Source organism: Apium graveolens, chromosome 6 (assembly GCF_009905375.1).
Source record: "Apium graveolens cultivar Ventura chromosome 6, ASM990537v1, whole genome shotgun sequence".
Classification (NCBI taxonomy): domain Eukaryota; kingdom Viridiplantae; phylum Streptophyta; class Magnoliopsida; order Apiales; family Apiaceae; genus Apium; species Apium graveolens.
Window position 1 is genome coordinate 62,096,878 of NC_133652.1, and position 25,491 is coordinate 62,122,368.

At 42.2% G+C, this 25,491-nt stretch overlaps 3 protein-coding genes across 3 annotated transcripts; all 3 read right to left on the bottom strand.

The window, feature by feature from the left end:
* Positions 1-2,076: 2,076 nt before the first annotated feature.
* Positions 2,077-2,559, bottom strand: LOC141665172 (uncharacterized). The gene has a single exon (XM_074471152.1). The coding sequence runs from the start codon at positions 2,557-2,559 to the stop codon at positions 2,077-2,079; it is 483 nt and encodes a 160-aa protein (XP_074327253.1).
* Positions 2,560-19,317: 16,758 nt separating this feature from the next.
* Positions 19,318-19,791, bottom strand: LOC141665173 (uncharacterized). Its single transcript, XM_074471154.1, has one exon. The coding sequence runs from the start codon at positions 19,789-19,791 to the stop codon at positions 19,318-19,320; it is 474 nt and encodes a 157-aa protein (XP_074327255.1).
* An 86-nt stretch (positions 19,792-19,877) lies between these two features.
* LOC141665174 (uncharacterized) lies at positions 19,878-20,546 on the bottom strand. The gene is made up of 2 exons (XM_074471155.1): positions 20,430-20,546; positions 19,878-20,327 (listed from the first exon to the last, which is right to left on the bottom strand). Exons 1-2 carry the CDS (start codon positions 20,544-20,546, stop codon positions 19,878-19,880), a joined length of 567 nt encoding a protein of 188 aa, XP_074327256.1.
* Positions 20,547-25,491: the final 4,945 nt, after the last annotated feature.

A 25,491-nucleotide genomic window follows, 5' to 3' on the forward strand; every position in this document is an offset into this window, starting at 1 on the left:
CTCCGAGCGGAGGGTTACTCCAGACCCTTCCGAGGGCACATGCGAGAGGGCTCAGACCGAGAGAGCTCCGTCGCCCCGCGAATCTCATGCGGCTTCTGAGGCTGAGGAGGGGGACGATCTGGAGTACATAGGAGAGGGGAACCCTTCCAAGAGGACCCGGAGCAAGGAGGGGATTGTGCGCTCTTATCTCCCGGGGTGGGGCGTGCTCACGTCCGACCATACTGTGTATCCAGCCCAACAATCCACGAATGAGGTGGCTTCGGACCTATGCCATGGCCTTCAGCTCCCGGTCGATCTTCCGACCTTTGCTTCGGCCTCTGCTACCGAGGCCTGCACGGAGCTTCTGTCCTTCCTATCCTTGGTACGTTTTTTAATCTTTTCTGATTTTTCTTCCATCTTTTTCCTTTCGGCACCTTTTAGTAATATTTTTGTCGTCCTTTTGCAGGCTGCTCCTTGGGCCGCAGCCGTGGAGGATAAGGTTAAGGACATGGAGACTCGGATGGCCGAGGTGAAGGAGTTGGAGAGGAGGGTCGCGGCGGCCGAGGAGGAACTTGTAAGGGTGAAATCCCAGAACGAGGTCGAAGCCGCTGCGCTGAAGGAGGACAGATCTCGGCTGGAGACTGAACTGGAGAGGGCGAACCGGAGGATCTCCCACCGGAACGTCCAGCTGAAGAGGTCCCGAAAGGAGCTTCGAAAGAAGCAGAAGCAGCTGGACCGGACGGAGGAGCGCTGCTTCCAGTTCGGCGCTGATTATGTCCTGGAGAAGGCCCATGGCCTGAACTGGGATTATAAGCAGTTGCTGGACGACATCCTGGAGGATCCTATCGGTCGGCCAGCAGTCGAAGTCCCTCCTGTCTCCTCCGGCGAAGACGAATAGCTCTCGGATGAAGACCCTCAAGCTTAAACCTTCAGCACTGAGGTTCTTGACATGACGGAAGATGATCTTATTGCGAAGTTTGCCGTTGGTGTTTCCATGGTCGTACCCAACTCTTGCAGCGGCATTCTTCGTTCATCTTCTTGTATTTTTATTTTTTGTAATCGGTACTCTTGTAATTGGTATTTGTAATTGGTACTCTTGCCTTCAGGCTTTTGTAATATAACTAGCCTTCGAGGTTTTATATTTTAATGCATCTTTTATTTTTCATCAGCCTTGTCCAACTGCATTTAATTGTTGTATCTTTGGCTTCATCCGCCTTAACAATTAAAACGAATCGTCTCTTTGGTGTTATTGATGCCTTAACGAAAACGAATTGTATCTTTGGCTTCGTTCGCCTTAACAATCTTTAACAACGAATTGTATCTTTGGCTTCTTTCACCTTAATAATTTTAATATGAATAAAATGAGTCGTATCTTCGTCTTATTCATTCGCCTTAAAGATCTTAATGAATTGTGTCTTCGGCTTTCTGCCTCAACAATTTTAATAATTTTAATAAAATGAATCATATCTTTGGCTTATTCATTCGCCTTAACGATCTTAATGAATTGCTGCCTTACTACCCCCTACGGCCCCAAGGGTTAAAGGTCGAAGGCGAGTTCGGACTGTTAATCCTTTTACTGAATTCAGGCGAAGGAACAAGGGTGCTGATTTTTCAGCGATTGCCCCTAGATCAGTTGGTCATGGTTCGTTCGTCCAAGTGGAGGTCTTCTTCGGGATCGCCCCTAAACCTGGTTTTGGATTTAATTTTACCTGATTGAGGCCGAAGGACCATGTTCTTCTTTTGATCGCCCCGGGACAGGGGTTCCTTAGGCCTTACTAATAACTAACGGTTAAGTTAAGACGAATGATAGGGCATTATTCCAGGATTGCCCCTTAATTCGTGTTTACCAATTTCAAATTGTCACAATAGTGTAGTGAAGGATGTTCGAGTTTGGGTGATTGCCCCTTATGTCGTTCAATTAACAAATTAGACAAGGGCGGCGGCCGAAGGATTTATCTTTTCGGGATCGCCCTCAGATAATACTCGGGCGGCCGCAGCACGTATAAATAAAGAAATTTGACAGGAAATGCATCTTTATTTAGTCAAATTGTTTACATTCTTCACATATAATTCAAATACAAACTTTTAAGAAATTTCTTACTGATAAAATTTTCGAAGGCGACTGGCATGCCAAGTGTTTTTGATTGATTCGCCTGACAATGTTTCGAGCTTATAGGTTCCAGGACGAACGACTTCGATTACCTTGTAGGGCCCTTCCCAGTTAGGCTGGAGCTTTCCTTGTTTGGCCGGCATGGATGCGGCCAACTCCCTTAGGACTAGGTCTTCTACTCCGAAGGACCTTTTCTTCATATTGGAGTCATAGTGTTGTGCCGCTTGCAGTAAATACCTCATGTTCCTTTGATGTGCGGCTTCTCTTTCTTCCTCCAGTAAGTCTACGTTCGCCTTCAACCCGAAGCTATTAGTTTCCACATTGTAGGTCTCGGTTCGGTATGATTCCAAGCCTACTTCAACAGGAACTAGGGCCTCGGTGTCATAGGCCATTCTAAAAGGAGTTTCTCCCGTTGATGTCCGGGGGTGGTTCGGTAGGCCCATAAGATCCAAGGGAGTTCTTCCGCCCATCTTCCTTTTGCCTCGCCCAACCTCTTTTTAATTCCCCGGAATATCACTTTGTTCGCCGCCTCGATTGCCCCATTTCCTAGCGGGTGGGCGACTGAGCTAAATTTCTGTTCAATTTCGAAATGGTGCAGAAACTTGTGGAATTTGTTTCTAACAAACTGAGTTCCATTATCTGAGATGCAGGTTTTCGGAATGCCAAACCGGAGAATGACCTGTTCCAGGAAGAACTTTTTTAGCGGCTTCTTCGGTTATGGTTGACAGAGGACGGACTTCGACCCATTTTGTCATGTAGTCGATGGCGATTATGCAGTACTTCGCTTGCTTCGTGCTAGTGGGCAGTATGCCAACTATATCCACGGCCCATACGGCGAATGGAATAGGGCTTAGTACAGAGGTCATTTTTCTGGGGGCTGTTTCGGGACAGTGACGAACATCTGGCATTGCACACATCCTTTTGCATAGTCGATGGCGTCTGCCCTCAGAGTGGGCCAGAAGAATCCCTGCCGGAGAATTTTAAAGGCGAGCGACCGACCAGCCAGGTGCTCGCCGCAAATTCCTTCGTGCACTGCCTCCAAAGCCTGTTGCTGTTCTTCGTTGTTCAAACAGCGCAGAAGGGGTTGACTGACTGATCGGCGATACATCCGCCCATTGATTATAGTGTAGTTCAATGCCTTTTTCCAAAAAGTTCTTGAGGGGGGTCATCCAGTCGCTCCCCTGGTGAATTTCTAGACATTCTTTCTTTTCGATCGAAGGCGTCTTGGCTTCGGTGAGGTAAATAGAACCAGTTAAGTTCTGTGTCTCGGCCGAAGCTAGCCTGGAAAGGGCATCTGCCCCAGAATTGTTCTCTCTGCCAATTTGACTTAGTTCAAAGGTTTCAAATGATAAAGAAACATCACGTATCTTGGCAGCATAGGCTTTCGTTCGGGGATCCCTTTGCTCATACTCCCCCGTGAAGTGTTTCACGACCAACATGGAGTCGCTGAAGTCCCTTAGGTGTTTCGCCTCAAGGCTTCGGGCCAGTTTCATGCCTGCGAGGAGGGCCTCATATTCGGCCTCGTTATTTGTCAAAGGGAAGTCGAACCTTATGGCTTGGCATATCTCAAATCCTTCGGGGCTGGAGAGGATCAAGCCGGCCCCACACTTTTTTCCGGCTACCGACCCATCTACAAAAAGCTTCCAATTTCCTGGGATCCGGATTAGTTGTTTATCAGGTGAAAGATCCTTCGGGCCCGAGAATGTGCACTCAACCATGAAGTCGGCCAAAACCTGGGCTTTAATTGCTGTTCGTGGAACGTACTCGAGATCGAATTCCCCGAGTTCGATGGACCATGCTACAACTCTTCAAGAGGCTTCGGGCCTAGTTAAAATCTTCTTCCGAGGCTGGCTGGTGACAACTTGGACCGTCCGGCCTTGGGAATAATGTCACAATTTTCGGGAGGCCATAACCAACCCATATGCGAATTTCTCGGTGTTGGGGTACCTTGTCTCCGCATCCTTGAGGACATGAGACACGTAGAACACGGGATGTTGATTACCTTCATAATTTTTCACAAGGACGGCCCCCAGACTTCTTCACGACCACCACATTGGCTAGCCAGTCAGGATACTTGATCTCCTCGATAAATTTGGCTTCTAACAATTTTTCCACTTCGGCTTCTATTACCTTCTGTCGTTCGACTGCAAATATCCTCTTCTTATGCTTTACCGGCTTGGCCTCAGGCTGCACATTCAAGCAGTGCGTTACCGTCTTGGGATCCAATCCGGGCATATCTTCGGGCCCCCAGGCGAACACATCATGGTATTGCCGGATGACAGCTATTACCTTTGCCTTCAGATCCGCCCCCATGTTTTTTCCAATTCGGACCATCTTTCCCGAATGGCCCACATACAATTCCACTTCTTCGGTCTCTGCTGCGGGTTCGGCAATTGGGCTCGAGAGATCGGCCCCAAATTTTTTCAGCTCGATGTTCAATATTTCCCGGCTTCCGCTGGGTTCGGATTCTGCCCGCTTCCTCTTCCCGGTTCCATCCGGTCCTTCGTATTCCTGATCCTTCTCAAGGTCTTCGAGCATTATGATTCGTGCGGTTTTCTGATCGCCCCTCATTTCTCCTACCCCTTTTTCAGTGGGGAACTTGAGTTTGAGGTGGGGTATAGATTCCACCGCTTCAAAGGTTGATAAGAAGGGCCTGCCAAATATTGCATTGTACGGGCTTTCAATTCGAACCACATAGAACTTCACCAGCTTTTCGACGGTATACGGCAACTTGCCCAGGAGGACTGGAAGAGTAATTGTTCCTTCGAATTGAATAGGATGTCCTCCGATGGCGTAAAGGGGAGCCTCGTTACAGGGCTCTAGTTGCTCTCCTGCCAAGTTCATCTTGCAGTAGGTTTTGTGGAACAGTATATTGGCCGAGCTGCCTGTATCCACCATTACTTTCCATATTTTGTTCTGCCCAATGATGGGATTGAAGATTAGAGGGTCCTCGTGCGGGCGAATGACATCCTCGTAATCTTCAGTGCTGAAGGTCATGGGCATGTGGGGCTTTGCCTGTCCGAACTGGTACAGATTGTACACCTGTCGGGCATACTTCTTCTTTGCTGTCTTGCTATCCTTATCCAGAATGCTTCCCCTAGATATAGTTTTTACTTCGCCCCTTATCCTGTCCCTTCGCTCTGGCTCATCGGCCTCTACTTCCTCCTCTTGGTTCTCCTTCGGCCCCAATCTATCTCTCAGATCTCGGACGAACTGATTAAACTCGCCGTCTTTGATCATTCGCTCAATGAGCTTCTTGAGGTGATAACATTCATCGGTGTTATGCCTCTTGTCCATGTGATAGTCGCAGTACTTATCGGGGTTTTTCTTGTGGTTCGGGACCTTCATCTTGGCGGGGCAAACAAACCCTGGCTTGCTCTTTATCTCATGGAGAATCTTGGAGATCGGCGCATTCAAGGGAGTGAACACCGCTGAATCTCTATCTCGACGTCGTTCGGCCCCACGATCTGTTTCTTTCCTTCCTTTCTGCTATCCCTCTGGCCAGATCCTGATCTTGAGCCCTTATATCTGTCGGCTCGCTTTGATCGGTTGTCCCTTCTTGAGTCTTTATACCCCCCAATACTTTCCATTTTTCGGCGAATATTCTCGCCTCTTACATATATATCATTCAGGAATTTTGGGGGAAAATCATAAAGAGATGAGCGTAACTTTTTACCTTTATAGGGGTCTAGCCCCGCCGTTAGGAAGCCCATTGCTTTGATTTTGTCCTGGTTAGTGACAATCCCCGCTTCTTCCTTGAACCGAGCGAGATAATCTCCCAGCTCTTCATTCGCCCTTTGTCGACAGTGGACTAAGGCTTCGATATCCTTCGCCTTTCGGCATAGGAGTGAGTAGTACTTTAAGAACTTCCTCTTCAACTGCTCGTAAGACCCGATGGACCGAGGTTTCAGGGATTTGTACCACATCGAAGCAGACCCTTTGAGATAAGTCTTGAACATTTTGCACAACATGATATCATTGTGGCCCATCCCAACCATCAGGAGTTGAACTCGCTCATCTTGGGGAATTGTCTCTCTTCGCCCGGAGGGGGTCGGTACAACTCAATCTCTTGTGTTACAACAGTTTCTCGATCGGGCCTCCTATCACCGAACAGGGCCTTCTCTAAGCGATTGAGCCTGAGGCGGGACCCATCGGGCTCCTCATCTGAATCAGAAGAGTAAGGTTGCTTAGTCCTCTTCCTTCGGGAATGCGAATCAGAGTCAGACTCATCTTCTTCATCATACGCCCTACGTTCCCTTCTATCTTTATTCGTTCTACCGGTCTCGTCGGCCCGCATCGTTTCTCTCAGGGTTCGTTCTTGCATTTCAATTTCCTCCCTTTGCAGTTGCAGGGCCTTCAACCGGAGCGCATCAGCTTCTCTTTTCTTGGCTCGCGCTTCCGCTTCCTTGTCAACTTGATCAACTTTGGCCTTACCCTTCTCCGCGGCCTTTTCTGCCCGGATCTTTAGGAGTAAGGCCTGTTCTTCAGGGGTTAGCGTAATAACCCTGTTCTCGTCGATTAGGGTGGACGGTTGTCCTTTGTTGATGAAACCAGGCGGCGGTGAATGTTCATGAATTGTTTCTGTCATAGTCTCGTTCTCAACTTGTAACTCTCGTACTTCCCACAGACGGCGCTAAATGTTACGCCCAGATCCTTTCGGTCCCTTGAACAGACTTCGACTGGATTGAAGGTGGTTTCGGCCGTGCCTGAAAGTGAAGAGAATGCGAGGGTTTGGATCCCCGATTCACCTCTGGTGTGAGAATCAGAATCTGGTTGTAAGAATAGGGTAATAATAAAAGAAAAGCAGAGTGTTTACAAGAAAATGTGTCCATTTTGTCTTACTCTTCTCAGGGTTTTTATACCCGATTTTGCTTTAAGTGTCAGCCGTTACTAATCATTAAGGAGGGAGTGAAATGGGGGCGTTATGTCCCTTACTCTGTCCAACGGTCTGTAAGTATTGGGACTCAGCCTGGACTTTCGTGGGCCTCTATTTATCGGGCCGGGAGGTCCTTCGGCCCAGTACCTTAACCGCTTATTGGGACTTCGTTCAGTGGGCCTGGTTGGGCCTATAACCAACAGCACCTTCAGCCACCAACATAGAAGCCGAACCTTGATTTTCAGTGGTGGTTTCAGAAACTTTCCGGCACTCTCCAACTGCATTAGAGTTGTTATTGAATTCACTTCTCTTTCCGCTTCTTCCATTTGCAATAGGAAACTCGAGCTTCTGAATGCCAGTTTCGTCAATAATTTGAACAACAAAGTGAGACACCATATAGTGGAATGCAAGAGTATATCCCTCTTTCAAGCCATGATCTGCATAAAACTTATGCAAGAGTGAATAATATTACTTTCCACACCTGATTATCGGAGTCCTCAAGAAACTGAATTTTCCTAGCAATCAGGCCTGGATTAGTTTGAGAAACTTTCCGAGGCAGGCACTGCAAAAATTTGAAAGTTATAAAGTATTATTTGGATGATAAGAAATTCTACACCAGACACAAGTTTAAAAGTTATTTCAGCCCAATGCCATCATTACAAAAAAATTCCACACTTGAGACACCCTTGAAAGGAGTGGAGCAAGTAGCTTAATTCTGCAGGATGGTATCAGACAACAAGGTACTTTCAGATGAATTGTGACAGCTTCGACCTTTGATATGCATATCACCATGACAGCGTCTGTTTTATTATTTAGTAACACATTTAAAACATAAACTAAAAACCATAGTGATATACTTAGATCATAGGTTTCAGCTGGCCAATTAAGTAAATGCATCAAAGGTGAAAGACCGGCTGATATCCAAGAAGATAGATTTTTGGCAGTTGCGTAATTCATATTTAATTACCCAGATTAATAGTTTGGACTTGCTAAACTAGACGGAGTACCCTGTACTACTCCATAGCCTTCTATAAAATATGTGACTAATTAAGATGCACACAACCATGTTCATCCTACAAAATACAATACAACTGGCCTTCGGAAAATCAATCAAGAGAAACCTCCTCTCATTTTAAGGGGACTACAAGCTAGTAAAGATTCACAGCATCATAGCTTTAGTAAATGCATAATCAAGTGAACATTCTATACCTTACAAATTGTTCTTTCCTTCTGGATGTATTAACAAGTGAACACTATTTTATTACTGTTCTTTCTTCTTTATAATTCGCTAGTTAAGACCATCTGAACACAATTACAAAAACTATGGGATGACAAAATGCATTTAAATTTTGAACAGACAAATGTTTCTATTAAATTCAACATTTTCATTATCCAAGGAAACAAGGAGAAAAGAACAAATATGTGCAACAGAGAAGAGGGATAACAATGGAATTAACAAGTGAACCGAATATATAAACACTCAAGCTATCGAACAAATACCAGATCTTTGGAGAAATCACAATATCCGGAAAGGAATTTGTGAAAAGTGGTCACAGAAGGCGATGGGCCTTTTTCATCTCCATGGATAAATGAACACTTCAGTTTGCACTCCTCACATGTTTCTTTGTCACCCATGTCTCTGTTCTAGAAGAAACCAAATTAGTACTGTAATCTGCAATACCATTTTTCATACACAGAAATAAAAATACAAATACTAACAGTTTAACAAAAATAAAAATAAAAAGGGTTTCAAATAATCCCTAGCACAGTAGCTTGATGAAACACAGTTTTAACATTAGCTAAAAGAGTATCAACTACAAATATAGACACTAATTAAATATGATCAAGAGTATGCATAGCATTCACTATACTGCATGCATGCATGCTGTTAAATAGAGCTCATCCTCTAGGGATGGGTCTCTGGTTCGAGTTCTAACGTTGAGGTTACTTAAAGATGATGAATAAGTAACGGTACCTTGTTTGAGTTTAGATACAAGACCTCTACATTTCCTCTTTCTGTTTTTGTAAATCAGTTTTCCTTTCTACACTTTATAATGATGATCACAGCACCTCCATCTGTGTTTAAGCATTAAATATCACTCCGCTTTAATTTTCAATGTTGAAATTGAATAGGTAATTAATTGTTATTTAAATGCAACAAAATGAGCATCATGGCAATCAGTATTAATTTAAGTACAACTTGGGACAAAGGAAGACGCTTTAATCACAGCTTTTGGAACTATTGATGATGTTTAGTCTTCACGTTCTCCTTGGATTATGTAATGAAACTAACCTTACAAGCCTTTCACCAATTGTATTACTCCATTTTTCTTTAATACTCCCTCGTTCCTGGTCATATATTTTTTGATTTTTTAAGAGTTAAATTGATCATTTTTTTAAAAAACTACTGCTTAATAAATTTTAAATCTGAAAGTTATATTTTAAAATAAATTAAATTTACTTTCTTATGATATTTTTTTTTATTTTTCTTTCAATTATATGATACTAGCCTAAAATCCGTGACATGCATGATTGTTTTAAATAATTATTATTTTATTATTTTTATTTTAATATTTTATTAATTATATTTATTAAATATAACTGAATATATCTTTTATTATATTATAGCACCTATTTATAATAATTAGATTTTGAAACAAAAAAATTCATAAATAGGTTCTAAAAATTATATACCTGACCCAATTAAATATGTTATATTTATTTAAAATATTTTAATTTAGAATTATTTAGGTTTGATAAAGTTCAAATCTTGGACTAATTAAAAATAATAAATATTACAATTATATCAATTCGTAAATTTGATTTAAAATATTTAACGATTAAAATTTAAACGATCAAATTACAAGTGAGGTTACTCGAGTTTGAAGTTATTTTTTATTAGTGTTATAGCTTGAGAGATATTAGCGTGTTAATATTAATATTAATATAATATATATTCTCAGAAATTTCGGGTTTGGTGGGAGCTTTAAAAGGGGAAAGTGCTAGCAGTAACAATAATTTTTAGCCTCATCACCAACAAATTATGTTTTAATTTTAATTTTGTGTTATCCTGGTTTAATAGTATGATTTTTTTAATCGTTATTTTGTTTTAGCTTGATTATAAGCCTAGATAAATAGTATATTTTATTTTTATTTTATCTCAAGACCAATATAGCTGCCAATGAATTATTTTTTGATTTAAATTTTGTTTCAAACCAGTTTGATAATATATTTTTTTGAACCCGGATAAATAGTATATATTATTTTATTTTAGCCTGAGACCATTACACATTTAATTCTATTTATATATATATATATAATTATATTGTAAATATTAATCTATTAATGAGAGTATTTTATGTAGATTTATTTATAAATTCGGATTATGAACAAAATACCGGTGATCATGCCAAATTATTAATAAAACTTTCAATTATTCGTCTCTAGTCTAATTGATAATTATATTTAGTTTAGTTTATTTTTTTTAGGTCGGATTAATAGTATAATTTTGCTTAAATCCATGATTAGTAGTGTATAGATTATAATTTTCTTTAGATTTACTTAATTAAATTATGAATATTAGTTTATACTTACTATTTTATAATAAAAAGATATTAAAATTTTAGTTGATAATAAAAATGCATTTATATCATTGATAAATTGCGGGATGGTTCATTCGAGCAAGAAAGGCATGTGAGTTGTCGTGAGACCTGGCAATTCGTTCGTGTCGTATACTTTCGTGTCGTGTATTTTCGTGTTTCGTGTATTTGAAAGTCAAACACAAAACTGACATTTTAGGGTTCTTGTATTTTCGTGTTCGTGTACTTTCGTTTCGTGTCGTTTCGTGTGGTGTTTTTCGTGTAAAATCGAATATTAATATTAATTAAAAAAATAATAAATAATTAAAAATATAAGATTTTTAGGTAATTTTTTTGCGAAATATATTAAAAATATAAATTTAGATCACATTTATATACATATTATAAGATTAAGTAATTATTTTAAAAATGAATATGCGTATATCTAGTATAAATATACATATATATTATAAATATTAATATTTAATTATAATATTTATTTATGTCGTATACTTCGTGTCGTGTCGTTTACTCGAAGGAAAAATACAAAAACGACACTAAATCTCGGTCGTTTACTTTCGTGTTTGTGTATTTTTGTGTCATGTACTAAAATGATAAACACAAATACTAAATTTTCGTGTTAGTGTAAATCGTGTCGTGTAAAAAATTATATGGCCCAGTTGTTATGACTCGGGGTTAAGATTCTCTTTAAGTTGGTTTTCCGGATTTGTGAGTTCGGATTATTGATTAAAGTTTTACGTTATATTTATATAGTGATTTTGGTGAATGAAGAGCAACTCAAATCGCTTATAATGGATTCGTACTTAGAATTTAAGAATTAAATTAAAATTGGCACCTTAATAATTTTCTAAAAATTTAAAATTCACTTTTAGTTCCTTAAAGGAATGCATAACCATTATTTATTTTATTTTTATTAATTAAATGTTCATTTCTCTCCTTTTTCATCCTCCTTTCCTTACATCATTTTGTCTCTCTTTTTAAAAAAAATTGAATATAATTTAAATTTATTATTATAATAATATTAAAGATCTAGAATAGAAATTATTATCGAAGTTGTTCTACCTTAAAATATTTTAAACAACTAAAATCCTATTTATTTATATTATTTTTAAGAAATAAGAACTTTGCTGAAGTTTGCTCTGAGCACCTAATCCTATTATACTTACTATAATTGCCATGCGCAGCTCATTGTTCAATGTTATTGATACTCAAGAGCTATTAATATCCCACGGTTGAAATTCGATGAAATAATTTAATAAATAAATAATTTTATTAAAATAATATTTTTTTCGGTCCTAATATAATGAACACAATATATATTTACTCACGATAAAATAATAAACTCTTTAAAATAATATTTTTTTTTGGTCTCAACTATATTAATTTAAAGGGGCTTAACTGTATTTTATAAGCTATTTGTTTGTCTAATATGAACCACATTTTTCAGCCAATGCATCTTCTTCTATCTCTTGGTGTTTTGTTTCATTTGGTAATCCATCATTTTTTTCATCACTAAATCGTATTGGGAATAATTTCAAGGCCACCGAAGTATTCCTCTTCTATAAGATATAAATATAATTATAAAATAAGTTAAATTTAATATTAATTATAATTGAAATAATAAAGTAAGGTTATTTAACGTCCACTGTGGTAAACTACAAATGTAATAAGGATGAAAAGATAATTAAATTATAAATTTTTTAAGCAAATTAAAAAAGGACTGTATCAATCAAATTTTTTATATTTCGTTTATCATTTAGATAGTATATATTGTTGACGGAGGAATTTGGGAGCAAAAAAGTCTGAGGTCCGTAGCCGGAAACAAGATCTGTGATGACAGTCTTTCGTCGGAAACGTGAACAGTAATCGGTGGATCCGATGAACAGTATTCGTCGGAAAAGATGAACAGGTGGTGGTGGTTATTGATGGCTGAGATTGCTTAGGGTTAGTGGTGGCTCCTTTGCGCTCTCACTTCTGACCCCTTGCAATTTGCCTACGTATCCCTATTTTTAGGGAATCAAGCCAACGTAGTTCTTGGGGAACAAGAAACCTAACGGGCTTAGATTTCTTGTCCCGAGGCCCAATGGGAAGCCCACTGGAAAACGTCATCTACTAGCTTTAGGAATGTCCGCCGATGAGGCCCAACCACAAATGCCCAAGGCTCGTCCGCGGCTTCGAAACTTCACGGATAAGGCATCTCCCTGGCCAAGGATAACCCTCCGCTACCAGCTGTTTCTCTAGTCCGTGGACGCAGGTATAGCCGTGGTTCACCCCAAATGTTGGACGCATCCTTGCCCCCCGATAAGGAGCCCCTACCAGATTATAGGACAAGTGATCCCAAGCTTTTGGGTGCAAAGTGCAGGATACTCCGAAGTCTCCAAACGAGGACACATGTTGACTACAGAGACAGAGCTCCCAAAGCACACACCAAAATTTACCCCCACATTCCCAATGAGGACACTCATTGACTACCGGAGGAGGCCTTCCGTCCAGGCATACCCCTGGAGGTCTCTGATCACGGACACCACCTTTCCTGTAGATATGCTACAAAAAGGAGTTCTTCAATAGAGTACCTTCACCAAATAGGTTAGTAATAATAATCTCCATCTTCCTTGAATCTTCCTAAGCACTTAGCCAAGCAGTCATGTTGGAGTTTTCACAAAGGTCTTCTCTTCATTCAGGGTGCGCCCTAAGGCTCTCCATAGGAAGAGATTCAATCAGGGAATTCTTCCACATTTACTTAATAACTGGGCGCGCCTTCCTACTATGCTGAGGGCGCCCCCCTTATATATGGTGTCTATTGACAACAACTCCTTCATCAGCCATCAAAATATAGGGCGCGTCCTTCATGCATACAGGGCGCACCGACTTTCCTTTTATCAGGAAGATAGCCCTATCTGTTCCTTAATTTCAGATATTTCTTCCTCAATTTTGACTATTTTTATGAATCTCATTCTGAATATTGTTTATACTAATTTTTGGGCATAACAACTACCCCCCAAATTCCATATGCCATTGAAAATGGGATTGGAATTTTTCTTCATCTTTATCAAAATCTGTATAAACATATTCCTCAATGCTTTAGGGCGCGCCTTCCAATTTTTCTTTAAAACTCAATGCTACCTGGATAACCACATAAGGCGCGCCTTCCTGAGGGCGCGCCCGAGAATTTCAAACGGTTCAAAAACCGCCCCCCTTATTTTTAGGGAATCGTGACCGACGTGATTGATTGACATGTGTCATTTTCAACTATAAATACCAGTCACATCATTTCTTTCTACTTTTTACCTTTCCTCTTTCTCCCTAACTTTTCTTTTCTTCAAAAACTTACCACACCGGCGAGAGGGTATTTTGCTCAGAATCCGGCTCAATCCTCCATCGTTTCTTCAGTTCTCCTGGTTAATCTTCTTCATCAACTGAAAAGCTACATAGAACTCCTCTCTTTTTCGAGTTTTACTGCATATTTTGTGTCGAATGTGTTAAGAGTCTGTTCATCTTCTATCACTTGAATGTACATGTTCTTGTATGTATCTATGTATATATAAGTGTATATATTTGTATTTACCCATTCAGATCCTAAATCATAGGGTAATCAAGTTCAAATTTGTGTTTATGAGAATTTCAATCGTTAGTATCTTTATGCCTTAGAAAATCATCACTTATAATCTGCACATAACTATATATGTTTCTAGAATCTGCCAGCAGCTTAGGGCACGCCCTCATAGACTTCTCTCAACAAATGAAGCTAGGCTTTAGTTAGAGACGTACCCTTGGATGCGCCTTGTCCTTTAACAGGCCGCGCCTTATTTTAGTTAGAGACGTGTCCCCTTAAATAGACTAGGATTTTTATAGCACGCCTCCTCATGATAAGGCTCGTCTTTTGTTATGATAGGATAATTTTTAAGGCCATCCCTTTTATTGGGGCATGACATCTTTTCATTGCACGCCTCTCATTGCTCTTTAGTTTTCCTTCTTCTTACTTTCTGAACTGGACGCGCCTTCAAACTTTCTTAATTTTCTTGACAGCTGGAAAACGAGGGTGCGTCCTCTCCTTTCCACCCATTAAAGGACTTCCTTACCAATTTGGGAATCTACTCGCCTCCAAGCACCTACTTCGACCCTCAGCCTCCAAACTCCCACTATTCTCCCGAGTTTTTGAATCAGGTGGCGCGTCTTGTTCAAGATTCCAAAAAGGTACCCTAATGGCCGATTCTTCAAACAGTTCTTCCATGGACGATGTCCCTCTGTCTCGTAGACATGGGAAACAAAAGCTAATCCAAAAGGAGAGATTCCCGATACCTACCACAGAACTAGATGATGATGACTGGTTAGAGAGCTTGAATGCTGATAGATACAGGGGTGTTGAAATTGGTATCAATATGGGGGCTGGACCATCTAAGGTCTCTTATAGGGCTGTTCTCCAAGTCCTTCTCTACATCAATCTCAGGGCGCGCCCTTTTCCCAACAATCAGAGGGCGCGTCTGAAGAAAACCTCTCGCCTCTCCGTGATGAGAGCCACTTTTTTGATGAGGACACCCTCCAGTTCTCTAATTCTCCTGATCCTTCTCCCATCCCTTTTAAACACTGGGAAGTTTTTGACAGTGAGTTGGACTTCGATTGGAATGAATATGAGCCATATACTAAAGCTGTGAAAAAACATTTTAGGAAGGAGCACTGGAAGCTATTCTGTGTTGGACTCCCCTCAGCTTGCTCAGATGAACAGTTAGGGTGGCTCATGGAATATTACGATATGGAAGGTATATGGGCGCGCCCTCTAAGTATGATGCGGCCCCATATTTTCAATTATGGACATAATTTTAAGTTTCCCAGAATGGTGACTAGCCCTAAACTGGTTTCACTTGGAGTGGGCGCGCCTATGCACCCCTTTCTTAGGGAGGTGATTGAGCTTTATGCTGTAGCTCCGCTTCAACTTTATCCCGACAACTATAAATTTGTCCTCGCCCTGTTCATCCTTTATACTGATTTAGGTTTTCTCCAGCCCACAATGGTCGAGGTAAGTCACTTTCTTAGCCTGAGGAAATCTGACCATGGTTATTATTACTTAATGGCTCAATACAACAAAAAAAGGTTTTCTTCCGGGAAACTCAGTCATGAAAAGGGATGGAAAGAAAACTTTTTCTATCTGTATGACGTTCCAAGGATAAGGATTCGGTTCAACACATTTCCATGTAAGGGCGCGCCCTCTCTTTCATTTTTCATTTTCATTTTCTGCTTAATTCTTATAGCCCCTTTTCCCTTTAGACAAACCCGTGATGAAAGCTCTCGAAGGCGAGCCCAAAAGGCGAGCTGAAGCTTTGCTCATAGTATTTGCTGAGAAATGGAATTTTAAAACTTTGGTTACCAGGACCAACCTTATCAGGGTTGGAATCCTTTCTGACCAGGTGGGGGTGAGACGTAAGTTCATGAGATTTAGAAAAGGCGCTCTTGTTTCTCGTGTCCTTGACCTAGATAGCGAAGAAGAAGCTGAAGAAGAAGAAGAATACGAAGCAGAAGACAACTCCTTTCAAGGCGAGGCCCCTTCAGGTTCGATTGTTTCAGAGTTTAAAGGCACACCTTCTATAATTGGTGCGTCCTAATTTCCCGATAAACCTTCCTGTTAGCTTTTATATTGGCATACTAGATTATTGATAGAAATTCCTGTTAATTTTGCTTGACAAACTTTCTGTTACTTAGGGCGTGCCTTTTACCCAAGGCTTAGCAAGTTGCACATCTTCATCATTGCTATCTTTACCAATTGCCTTCATTTATTGCTTTGTTCGGCACGCCTGATTGTCAAGTTTAACTGATATTTTCTATGTTTTATGCAGAAATGGCTTCTCCAAGGATTCCCAAGTCATTTTGGACACGCCCTGGCGACAAACCTAAGCCCAAGCCAAAGAGAGATGTTCCTACAGCGCCGACATCCATCCCTACTCCTACTCCTGTCCCGAAAAGGCCCGTTATAGATCTAACAGAGAAGCAGGGCACGCCAAAAAGGCCCAGAACAGAGGGCGCGCCTTCAGGCTCATCTGCTGCTTTGAATTCCCTTGGCCCCATGGGTTCCCTTCATGTTACAGATGAAGAAGTGGAATAGTGGCAAGCCATGAACTTGGAAGAGGCCACCCGTGCTTCCATTAAGGCATCCTGCCAACTGTTCATCCACTCTACCCAAGTGGTGGACAAACTACTTGAAGAGAAGGCGCGTCTTGAGAGGCTGCAGGGTGACAATAACATCTTGAAGAACACCCTTAAATATAAAGATTTTCTTCATGCCAAAGATATCAAAGCCAAAGACTCTGAAATCTCCTTCCTCAAGGATGAGGTGGCTAATCTGACTTCCCAGCTGGAGATTGCCAATAAAAAGGCTACCTCTCTCCACACTGAACTTGGAGGAGCCAACCTGAGGATTGAGTATCTTGAGGAGCAGCAGAAGATGGGGTGGCCTGATGAGAAGAGGGACATTACTGATGAAGCATTTGTCAACAATTTTCACTTCTATAGGATTGGTGTTGTGGCCAACGACCTTAATTACACTTTTGAGAAATTTGGGGAATAAATTGTTGCTGAGATGGTGGAGTTTAAGAGGGAGCATGCTGCAGAGATCAAGGCGAGGAGAATAGAGCTTGGATTAGAGGAAGATGATGAGGGGCCGCCAACAAAGGAGATCTCTAAGTACGCGCCCGAAGCTGATCCTAACATTCCTCTTCAGACTATTCCCCCAACAGATGAATCTCAGGGCGCACCCTGATTTATTCTCATGTTTAAACTGTGTTCGTACTCAAGATTTAAATACTTATGAGGATCCAACCCTCTTTTGATGCTGTGCAAGGTTGTATGACTTATATTTTGCTACTCTTTAACTTTTGCATCATGACATATCGTATGGTTTTATATAATCCTATCTCTTTCAACATGCATGTAAAAATCTGTTAAGGCGCTTCAACCTTTTAGGGCACGCCCTAATTTTATAGTTTTTTGCTCTGATTCTCTCTCAACCATTATATACTTCCATTGTTCAAAAACATGAGGCGCGTCCTTCCATGCCCTTATATCGTGTTTTTATAAATCTTCTTTAAAGTCAGATTGTATGGCGTGTCTTACTGTAGGGCGCGCCCTTTATTATTTAGAGAACATTATTTAGCATGTTCGTGAGTACTTGTCTTTTTTCTGCAAGATTTTTAAGATGGTTCCTATGTTCTATGGAATTTCTTACAGGAATATTTTAAAATCAGGGCGCACCCTGTTTCTTCTCGACATGCAAGTGCCAAGTACTCTTTTCTTTATCAATGATTCTTTTGTAATAACTTACTTAAATACCAGACCAATGGCGCGCCTTGATCTGAAGGACTTTTCCTTAATTTATTCGATCATTCGTACACTTTTATTTCTGCGTTATCAATCTGCTGTTTCATATTTTTTAGGCACGTCCTTTTATGGATGCGTACCATGGTACCTTGATTATGGATTAGTAATTCCTCAATTGGGCGCGCCTTATCATAGGGCGCGTCTCAAATTTTTTCCAAATGAAGTTTTTACATGCCAAGCAAATAAAGAAATTTGAAGCAACTTTTTTCTTTTATTGATAATGCGCTCTAGTGTACAAATCACACCAGTCCCATGTCTACTATGCTCTGTGCGGAAATGATTTGAAAATTTTATCATTCTGCTAGTTCCAAGGTTCGTAGTCATATATACTACCTCCCTAGACTAGGAGGAATTTATTTGCTACTAGTCTATTACATAGGAATTAATCATGGAAATGAGGGGGACAAAGCCACACCCTACTGATAATACTTCCGTAAATGCTCTGCATTCCATGCTCGAGGAATAGGTTTGCCATCCAGATCTTCCAGGAGATAGGTTCCCTTCCAGAGTATCACTTTGACCTTATATGGTCCCTCCCAATTAGCTCCAACTACCCCATGCTGAGCTATTTTGGTGTTAGGCATAACCTTTCGCAACACAAGATCCCCAACCTTGAACGACACGGATTTTACCTTCTTATTAAAATACCTTACGATTCTCTATTGATATGCAACAAGCTTTAATTGAGAGTTTGTTCGGGCTTCGTCTAGCAAATCCAAGTGGAGCCTCTGGTTAACTTTTGCATCTTCTTCAATAAACAAGCCTATTCGGAGGGATCCGGCTCCTACCTCCACGGGAACCATAACCTCATACCCATAAGTCAGTAGAAATGGGGTTTCTCCCGTAGTTGATTTGGGAGTTGTGTTATAAGACCAGAGGACCATGGGCATCTCCTCTGGCCAGTCTCCTTTCTTTTCTTCCAACCTTGCCTTCAAAGTATATTTTATGATTTTGTTTACAGCTTCTGTCTGACCATTGCTTTGCAGGTGGTAGACCGCGGAAAAATCTTTCTTGATGTTCAAGTCTTCACAAAGCTTTCTTAGCTCTTTGCTGTGGAACTGCTTCCCATTGTCCGAGATGAGTTTGTATGGAATACCGAACCTGCAGACTATGGAGTTGAAAACAAAATCCTTTATCTTCTTTGCTGTGATTGTGGCCAGTGGCATGGCTTCTACCCATTTAGTAAAGTAATCAACAGCCACCACGACATATTTCACACCCCCTTTTGCCTTGGGCAACTCTCCAATGAGATCGATCCCCCACATGGCAAAAGGCCAAGGGCTTGTCAAAGAGGTGATAGACGTTGCCGGGGCATTAGAATAATTAGCAAATCACTGGCAGTGGTCACAAGCCCGAACAGATTTGAAGGCATCTTCTTTCATAGTTGGCTAGTAATATCCTTGTCTGAGGACTTTTACTGCCAATGAACCACCCCCCGAGTGATTGCCACATATCCCTTCATGTACTTCCCTGAGGATATAGTTTCCTTCTTCCAGGTCCACGCAGCGCAATAGTGGTTGGTTAAATCCTCTCTTGTATAACACCCCATCGTATTCAACATACTTCGCAGCTTGATATCGAAGGTGCCGAGCCTGTAGTTTGTCTTCTGGCAAAGCTCCCGTTGGAATATAGTTATGAATGGGGGTCATCCACCCCTCTCGCGGGTTTTCCTGTGTCTGGAACACTTTTATATCTAGAACGCTCCGTATCTCTTGGACTCCCAAAGGAATTTGCCCAAGTTGGATGCTATCCATTTGCGACCCCATCTTTACCATAGCATCTTCCTTACTATTTTCCTCCCTTGGAACACCCTCTAGCTCGGAACTTCCAAACTTCTCTAATAGACGCTGCACACATCTCATATATAACTCCGTCTGGGGTCCCCGGGCTTGGAAACCTCCGCTGACTTGATTTATAACTAGTTCAGAGTTACTCCGAGCTATTAAATTCACCACCCCCCTTCCAAAGCTATTTTCAGACCATTGATCAAAGCTTCATACTCAGCATCATTATTGGTGACATAAAACCTGAAATGGAAGGCACTCATCAAATGATGCCCTTTCGGGGTGACTAAAACAATCTCGGCGCCTGCTCCACTATTATTCACGACCACATCAACATGTAAGATCCACCAAGGGTGTGGGAGTTCCTCCCTTTTATCAATATGAGAATCTCCTTGTGAGGAAGGTTCTGCTAGCACTATGGCCTTGTCGTCTACCTCAGAATCAAACTCAAGTATGAAATCAGCCAACGCCTGTCCTTTAATTGTCGTGCGGGGACAATACTCTAAATTGAATTGTCCTAGCTCTATTTCCCACTTTAATATTCTTCCCGACGATTCAGGTTTGTGCAGAATATGCCGGAGTGGATAAGCGGTGCGGACCTCTATTCGGTGAGCCTGGAAATACGGTCTTAACTTTCATGCCGCAAGGATAAGGGTGTACACCAGTTTTTCCATGCTGGTATATCTGGTTTCCGCATCCAGCAACCTTTTGCTCACATAGTACACGGGCCACTGATGGCTTGCTTCCTCCTTCACCAACACCGCGTTGACAGAGTATTCAGACACTTCCAAGTAAAGAATCAATGTCTCTCCGTCTTCCGACTTGGCCAACATTGGAGGATTTCCCAACTGCTCTTTGATTTTCAGAAAAGCCTCTTCACAATCTGGGGTCCACACAAAATCCTTCCCCACTCATTTGATTGCCTTGAAGAATTCTTTGCACCTATCCGATGACTTCGAGACAAATCGATTTAGGGCTGAAATCCTTCTGGTCAGGCTTTGCACTTGCTTGATGTTGGTGGTAGACTTCATGTCTAACAGAGCCTTGATTTTTGCTGAGTTGGCCTCAATTCCTCGGTGGTTAACCATGAATCCCAAGAATTTTCCCGACTCGACACTGAATACACACTTCAGAGGGTTCAACTTCATTCTATATTTTCTCAGAATATGGAACATCTCTGCTAAGTCTGCAATGTGATCTGCCGCCTTCTTAGACTTTACAAGCATGTCATCTACGTACACCTCCATTGTCTTTCCAATCTGCCTCTTGAACATTTTGTTTACCAATCTTTGATAGGTAGCTCCCGCATTGATCAAACCAAATGGCATCCCAATATGGCAATAGAGTCCTCTATCGGTGATAAAAGAGGTGTGCTCTTGGTCAGGCCCATACATGGGAATTTGATTATACCCGGAGTATGCATCCATGAAGCTGAGCAAGGCATGTCCTGCCGTGGCGTCGACCAACTGATCAATTCTTGGCAAGGGAAAGCTATCATTTGGGCACGCCTTATTCAGATCGGTAAAATCCACACATGTTCTCCATTTACCGTTAGGTTTTCTTAGTAACACCGGGTTTGCTAGCCAATCTGGGTAGAAAGATTCCCTGATTAACCCGACAACCAGGAGTCTATCCACCTCTTCCGCTAAGGCCACTGCCCTTTCGCCACTTACTGCCCTTCTCTTTTGCCTAACCCCTTTATGATTGGGATCGATATTCAATCTGTGGCACATCACCTCTGTGTCAATTCCCACCACATCAGTATGGCTCCATGCGAACACATCGAGGTTTGCCAAGAGAAATATTAAAAGTCCCTATTTCAATTTTGGCATCAACTGAGATCCAATTCTTAAGACCTTACTTGGATCTTTTCTGTCGACAGGGATTTCAATTGTGTCTTTCGCTGGCCCCATCTTTTCCGTTGGCATTGGTATCCGCGGATCTAGGTCGGATAGATCATGATTCTCCTTATTTTGTAGAGAAGGCGCATCCCCTTGGAGATGAGCATTAACTTCCCTAGAAGGCGTACCCTGCATCATAGGGGTATCAACTTCTTTAGAAGACGCGCCCTGTATCACAGAGGCATCAACTTCCTTTAAATTTTTGGAAGCTAAGGGCGCGTCCTCGGGGAGAAGGGCATCTATCTTATGTACATTCCGCCCAAGACTTTGCAAGACATCCAATCTTCCTTCGAGCCATTCTCCATTAAAATCTTCTTGGACTATGTCATTTGGGGGTTCCTCTTCTTCCAATATTTCAATTCTGATTGTGTCTTCTAACAACAACATTGTTAGAGGTAGCCCAGAGGGGTGCTCGTCTTTCTGCTCGACATAGTAATGGACTCGGATTTCCTCGATCGGTTGTTCAATGTTCTTTTCTCGATCATCATCTGATGCATCTTCTCCACGAGAGTCCTTCCTAAAGCCTCTCATAGCTTTCCTATAGCATTCCTGAGAGTCATACTGAGAGCCTTTTATGCATCCCACACCATTTGGGGTTGGGAAATTGATGGTGAGGTGGTGGATCGAAGTAATGACCCTCATCTCCCGAAGGAAAGGCCTCCCCAACAGCACGTTGTGGGATGACTCCTGATTAGAACCTTGAACTCGAGCATCTTTGTTACAGACATCGGACTTTCCCCCAAAGTACACGACAATCGGATTGATCCCATAACTCCAACTCCCGCGCCGGAGAAATCGTAGACCCACGAATCTTCTCCTGACATATCCCGATCAGGTAGCCCCATCTTCTTAAAGGTGCTGTAGTAAAGGATGTTTGCCGAGCTTTCATTGTCCACGAAGGCCCTATGGATGTTTTTTGTTCCAATCTGGATGGAAATGACCAGCGCATCATTGTGGGGGTGATGCACCCATTGGGCATCCGCTTTTCTGAAGGTGATATCCACAGATTCTCCCTTGAACACTTTGGGTGATCGAGTTTCCACCCTATGAATGTATGTGAGAGGCCTGAATCGAGCTTCCCTAGCGTATCTTGCCAAGGCCCTGTTGCTGCATTCCATCCCTTGATCTCCTCCGTAGATCGTTCAGATACTGCCATCCCTGACAAATTTGTTTTCTTCCAAAGTTCCATTGTTCGACCCTCATGGGGCTCACCCTCCTTCTTTTGCTCTGTCATTCTTGTATTTCCTTACTTCCTTAACTACCCATTCACCAAGGTATCCTTCTTTGATAAGTGCTTCGATCTCATCTTTTAGTTGGCGACATTCATGTGTGTTATGCCCGGATGACTCGTGATATTCGCAATACTTTTTCTTGTCTCTACTTTGCCAGGATGATAGAGCCTCAGGTTTTCTAAACAACCCTCTATTTTTTTACCTCAAAGATGTGCTCGATTGATGCGGCCAAAGGCGTATACCAGCTTGCTCTGTAGTCATAGTTTGAGGGAGGACTCCATTCCCTCCTCGCGGTCGTGGTATTCACCCGGTTTGGGCATCGACTACTCCTTCTGTACCTCGGGCTTGGAGATCTGTCTCTCTTCCTTGCTTTGTTTCTCTGACTTGCTTGCGCAGCTGGTTGTACATCTGCCAGAGATTGGTCTATGGCTTTGAACGACTCTGCCAAAGCAAAGACATCCGCTAGAGTAGCTGGGTCTTTTCCTTGTAAGTGCTTCCAGAAGTCTGAACCAACCCTTAGTCCTGCAATCAAAAAGCTCTTCAAGGCTTCGTCTGAAGCCCCCCTTACGCTGGTAGATTCTGTATTGAACCTTTTAAAGTACGACGTTAAGCTTTCATTCTCCCTTTGCCTGACGTTGGCGATGGTTATAACAGAGGGTGCATATCTCACGTCCGCTTGGAACTTGGTCAAGAAAAGAGTCTTCGTTTGATCCCAGGAAGTGATTACTCCCGGCCCAAGCTTTTGAAACCATTGTTGGGCGCTTTCTCTAAAAGTCGCTGCCAGGAGCCGACATCAAGCCAAGTCTGGGACTTGATATACATCCATTTCTATATTAAATCGGCCCGGAAATTCCACGGGGTCTGAGATTCCGTGGAAACGGAGATCGCTAGTAGTGTTGCGATATCCGGCCGGCAACTGTGCCTCTCTTACAGCCACCGAGAATGGGGAAGGGATTTCAGCTGTGGTCATCACTCTGCCTTCCAGATGCTTAAATAGCCTTTTTAGATCGCCCACATTGAAAGTCCCCACACCTGGGATAATTTGCATGTGAGGCTGCAGACCTTGGGGCTGCGGTGGAGGTACCTCTGCTTGGTTCCCACCTGGAGGGGCTTGTTGCTGGTTCGTGTTCTGGGCATCTTCTAGTATCACAATTACTTCGGGGTTCCGACCTTGATTTCCTTCCAGATTTTCTCCTTGACCCCGACTGCGGCCTCGAGTCATCTCGCGATCATAATTCTCCACACCTCTATGATCATCATATTCAGCATAGTTATCGCTTTCTGTTCGATTATACCAGCGGGCATTAGTGCGGCCACGGTAGTTATCGCGGCGATACCCATCCAAGTACTTACCTCGACCTCCTCCTCGTCCCCTCCATTGAGGCCTTCTCCAGCGGTCGTTTTCATATCCTCAACCATATCGGTCCAGCGATCTGCGGGGATGAGCTCTCTCATGATCGCGATGCCGCTCCTGATTTCCATGGGAGTTCTAGGGCACACGCGTTGTATCATGGGGCGTCACGTCTCCACGATCAGCTTCCTTTTGCCATTCAAGTAACAACATTCTCAGATTATCGTCGCCTAAGCGGATCCCCAGGCGATCCTTTAGAGCCGCAAAGCCTTGTCGCTCATTCTACGACATGGACTCCACCTGTCGGCACTCCTCACGACTACGTCCAGACTGGTGCGGATGTGCAGCCCTCCGGTTATCTGTCCGCAGGATTTCTCGACCATCAGCATCTTCTTCTACCAACTCGATAATTGGGGACATATCATTGGAATAGTTCAGGCGCCGTGGGGTTATCGGCACACGTCCCCCTCTAGTGTGATCGTGGCCGGCCGAAGCATCTTTATCAGTCATGGGCGCTTTCCCAGGTGCGTGAGTTGCACGGTCGTGGCGAAGGCCCCTTCTGGTCTTGCGCCGCTCCACGGTGCTCAACCTTGAATCGAAGCCGTTTAGAGCATCGCCAATGCGATACAGTTGTTCAAGCAAGTTAGCGTTGCTGATGAGCACAGGCGGCTAGGGGTGAGCGCGGTGCGGTTTTTTCCTCAAACCACAAACCAAACCGAACATGCGGTTTGATCAAATTTCCTAACCGCAACCACACCGCGTACCCTCAAAAACCGCATAAACCACACCACAAAAATGCGGTGCGGTGCGGTTCACTGCGGTTTATACATTATAAGTTCGAAAATTTTAAATAAATACAAAACTTAAATTTAATTAAATTTCCGAATAATATAACAAAGTCGTCAATATTCTTCAATAATACAAATTAGAAATTCCATACTGTAAAGTTTAACATAGAAGCTTGGCTCGGTAATTAAATGAGTTCACTATTAAATAGGTGGCTTTGTACCTTGTGTCTCATTATTTTTGAAGAAACACAAATAGGATGATCACCACGCAATAATTGGTCTTGCAGAAACAAGATGATCACTAAGCAAACACTCCTAGTATGTTAAATGGAATCAGACTTAATAAATGGAATCATGAAATATAAGTATTATATATATATATATTAAATATTGCGGTGTCGTGCGGTTTGAACCGCATTTCAGAAATTTAAAACTACAAACCGCACCGCACCGCGCGGTTTATTAAAAATTCAAACCGCAACCGTACCACGAAAATTAAAAACCAC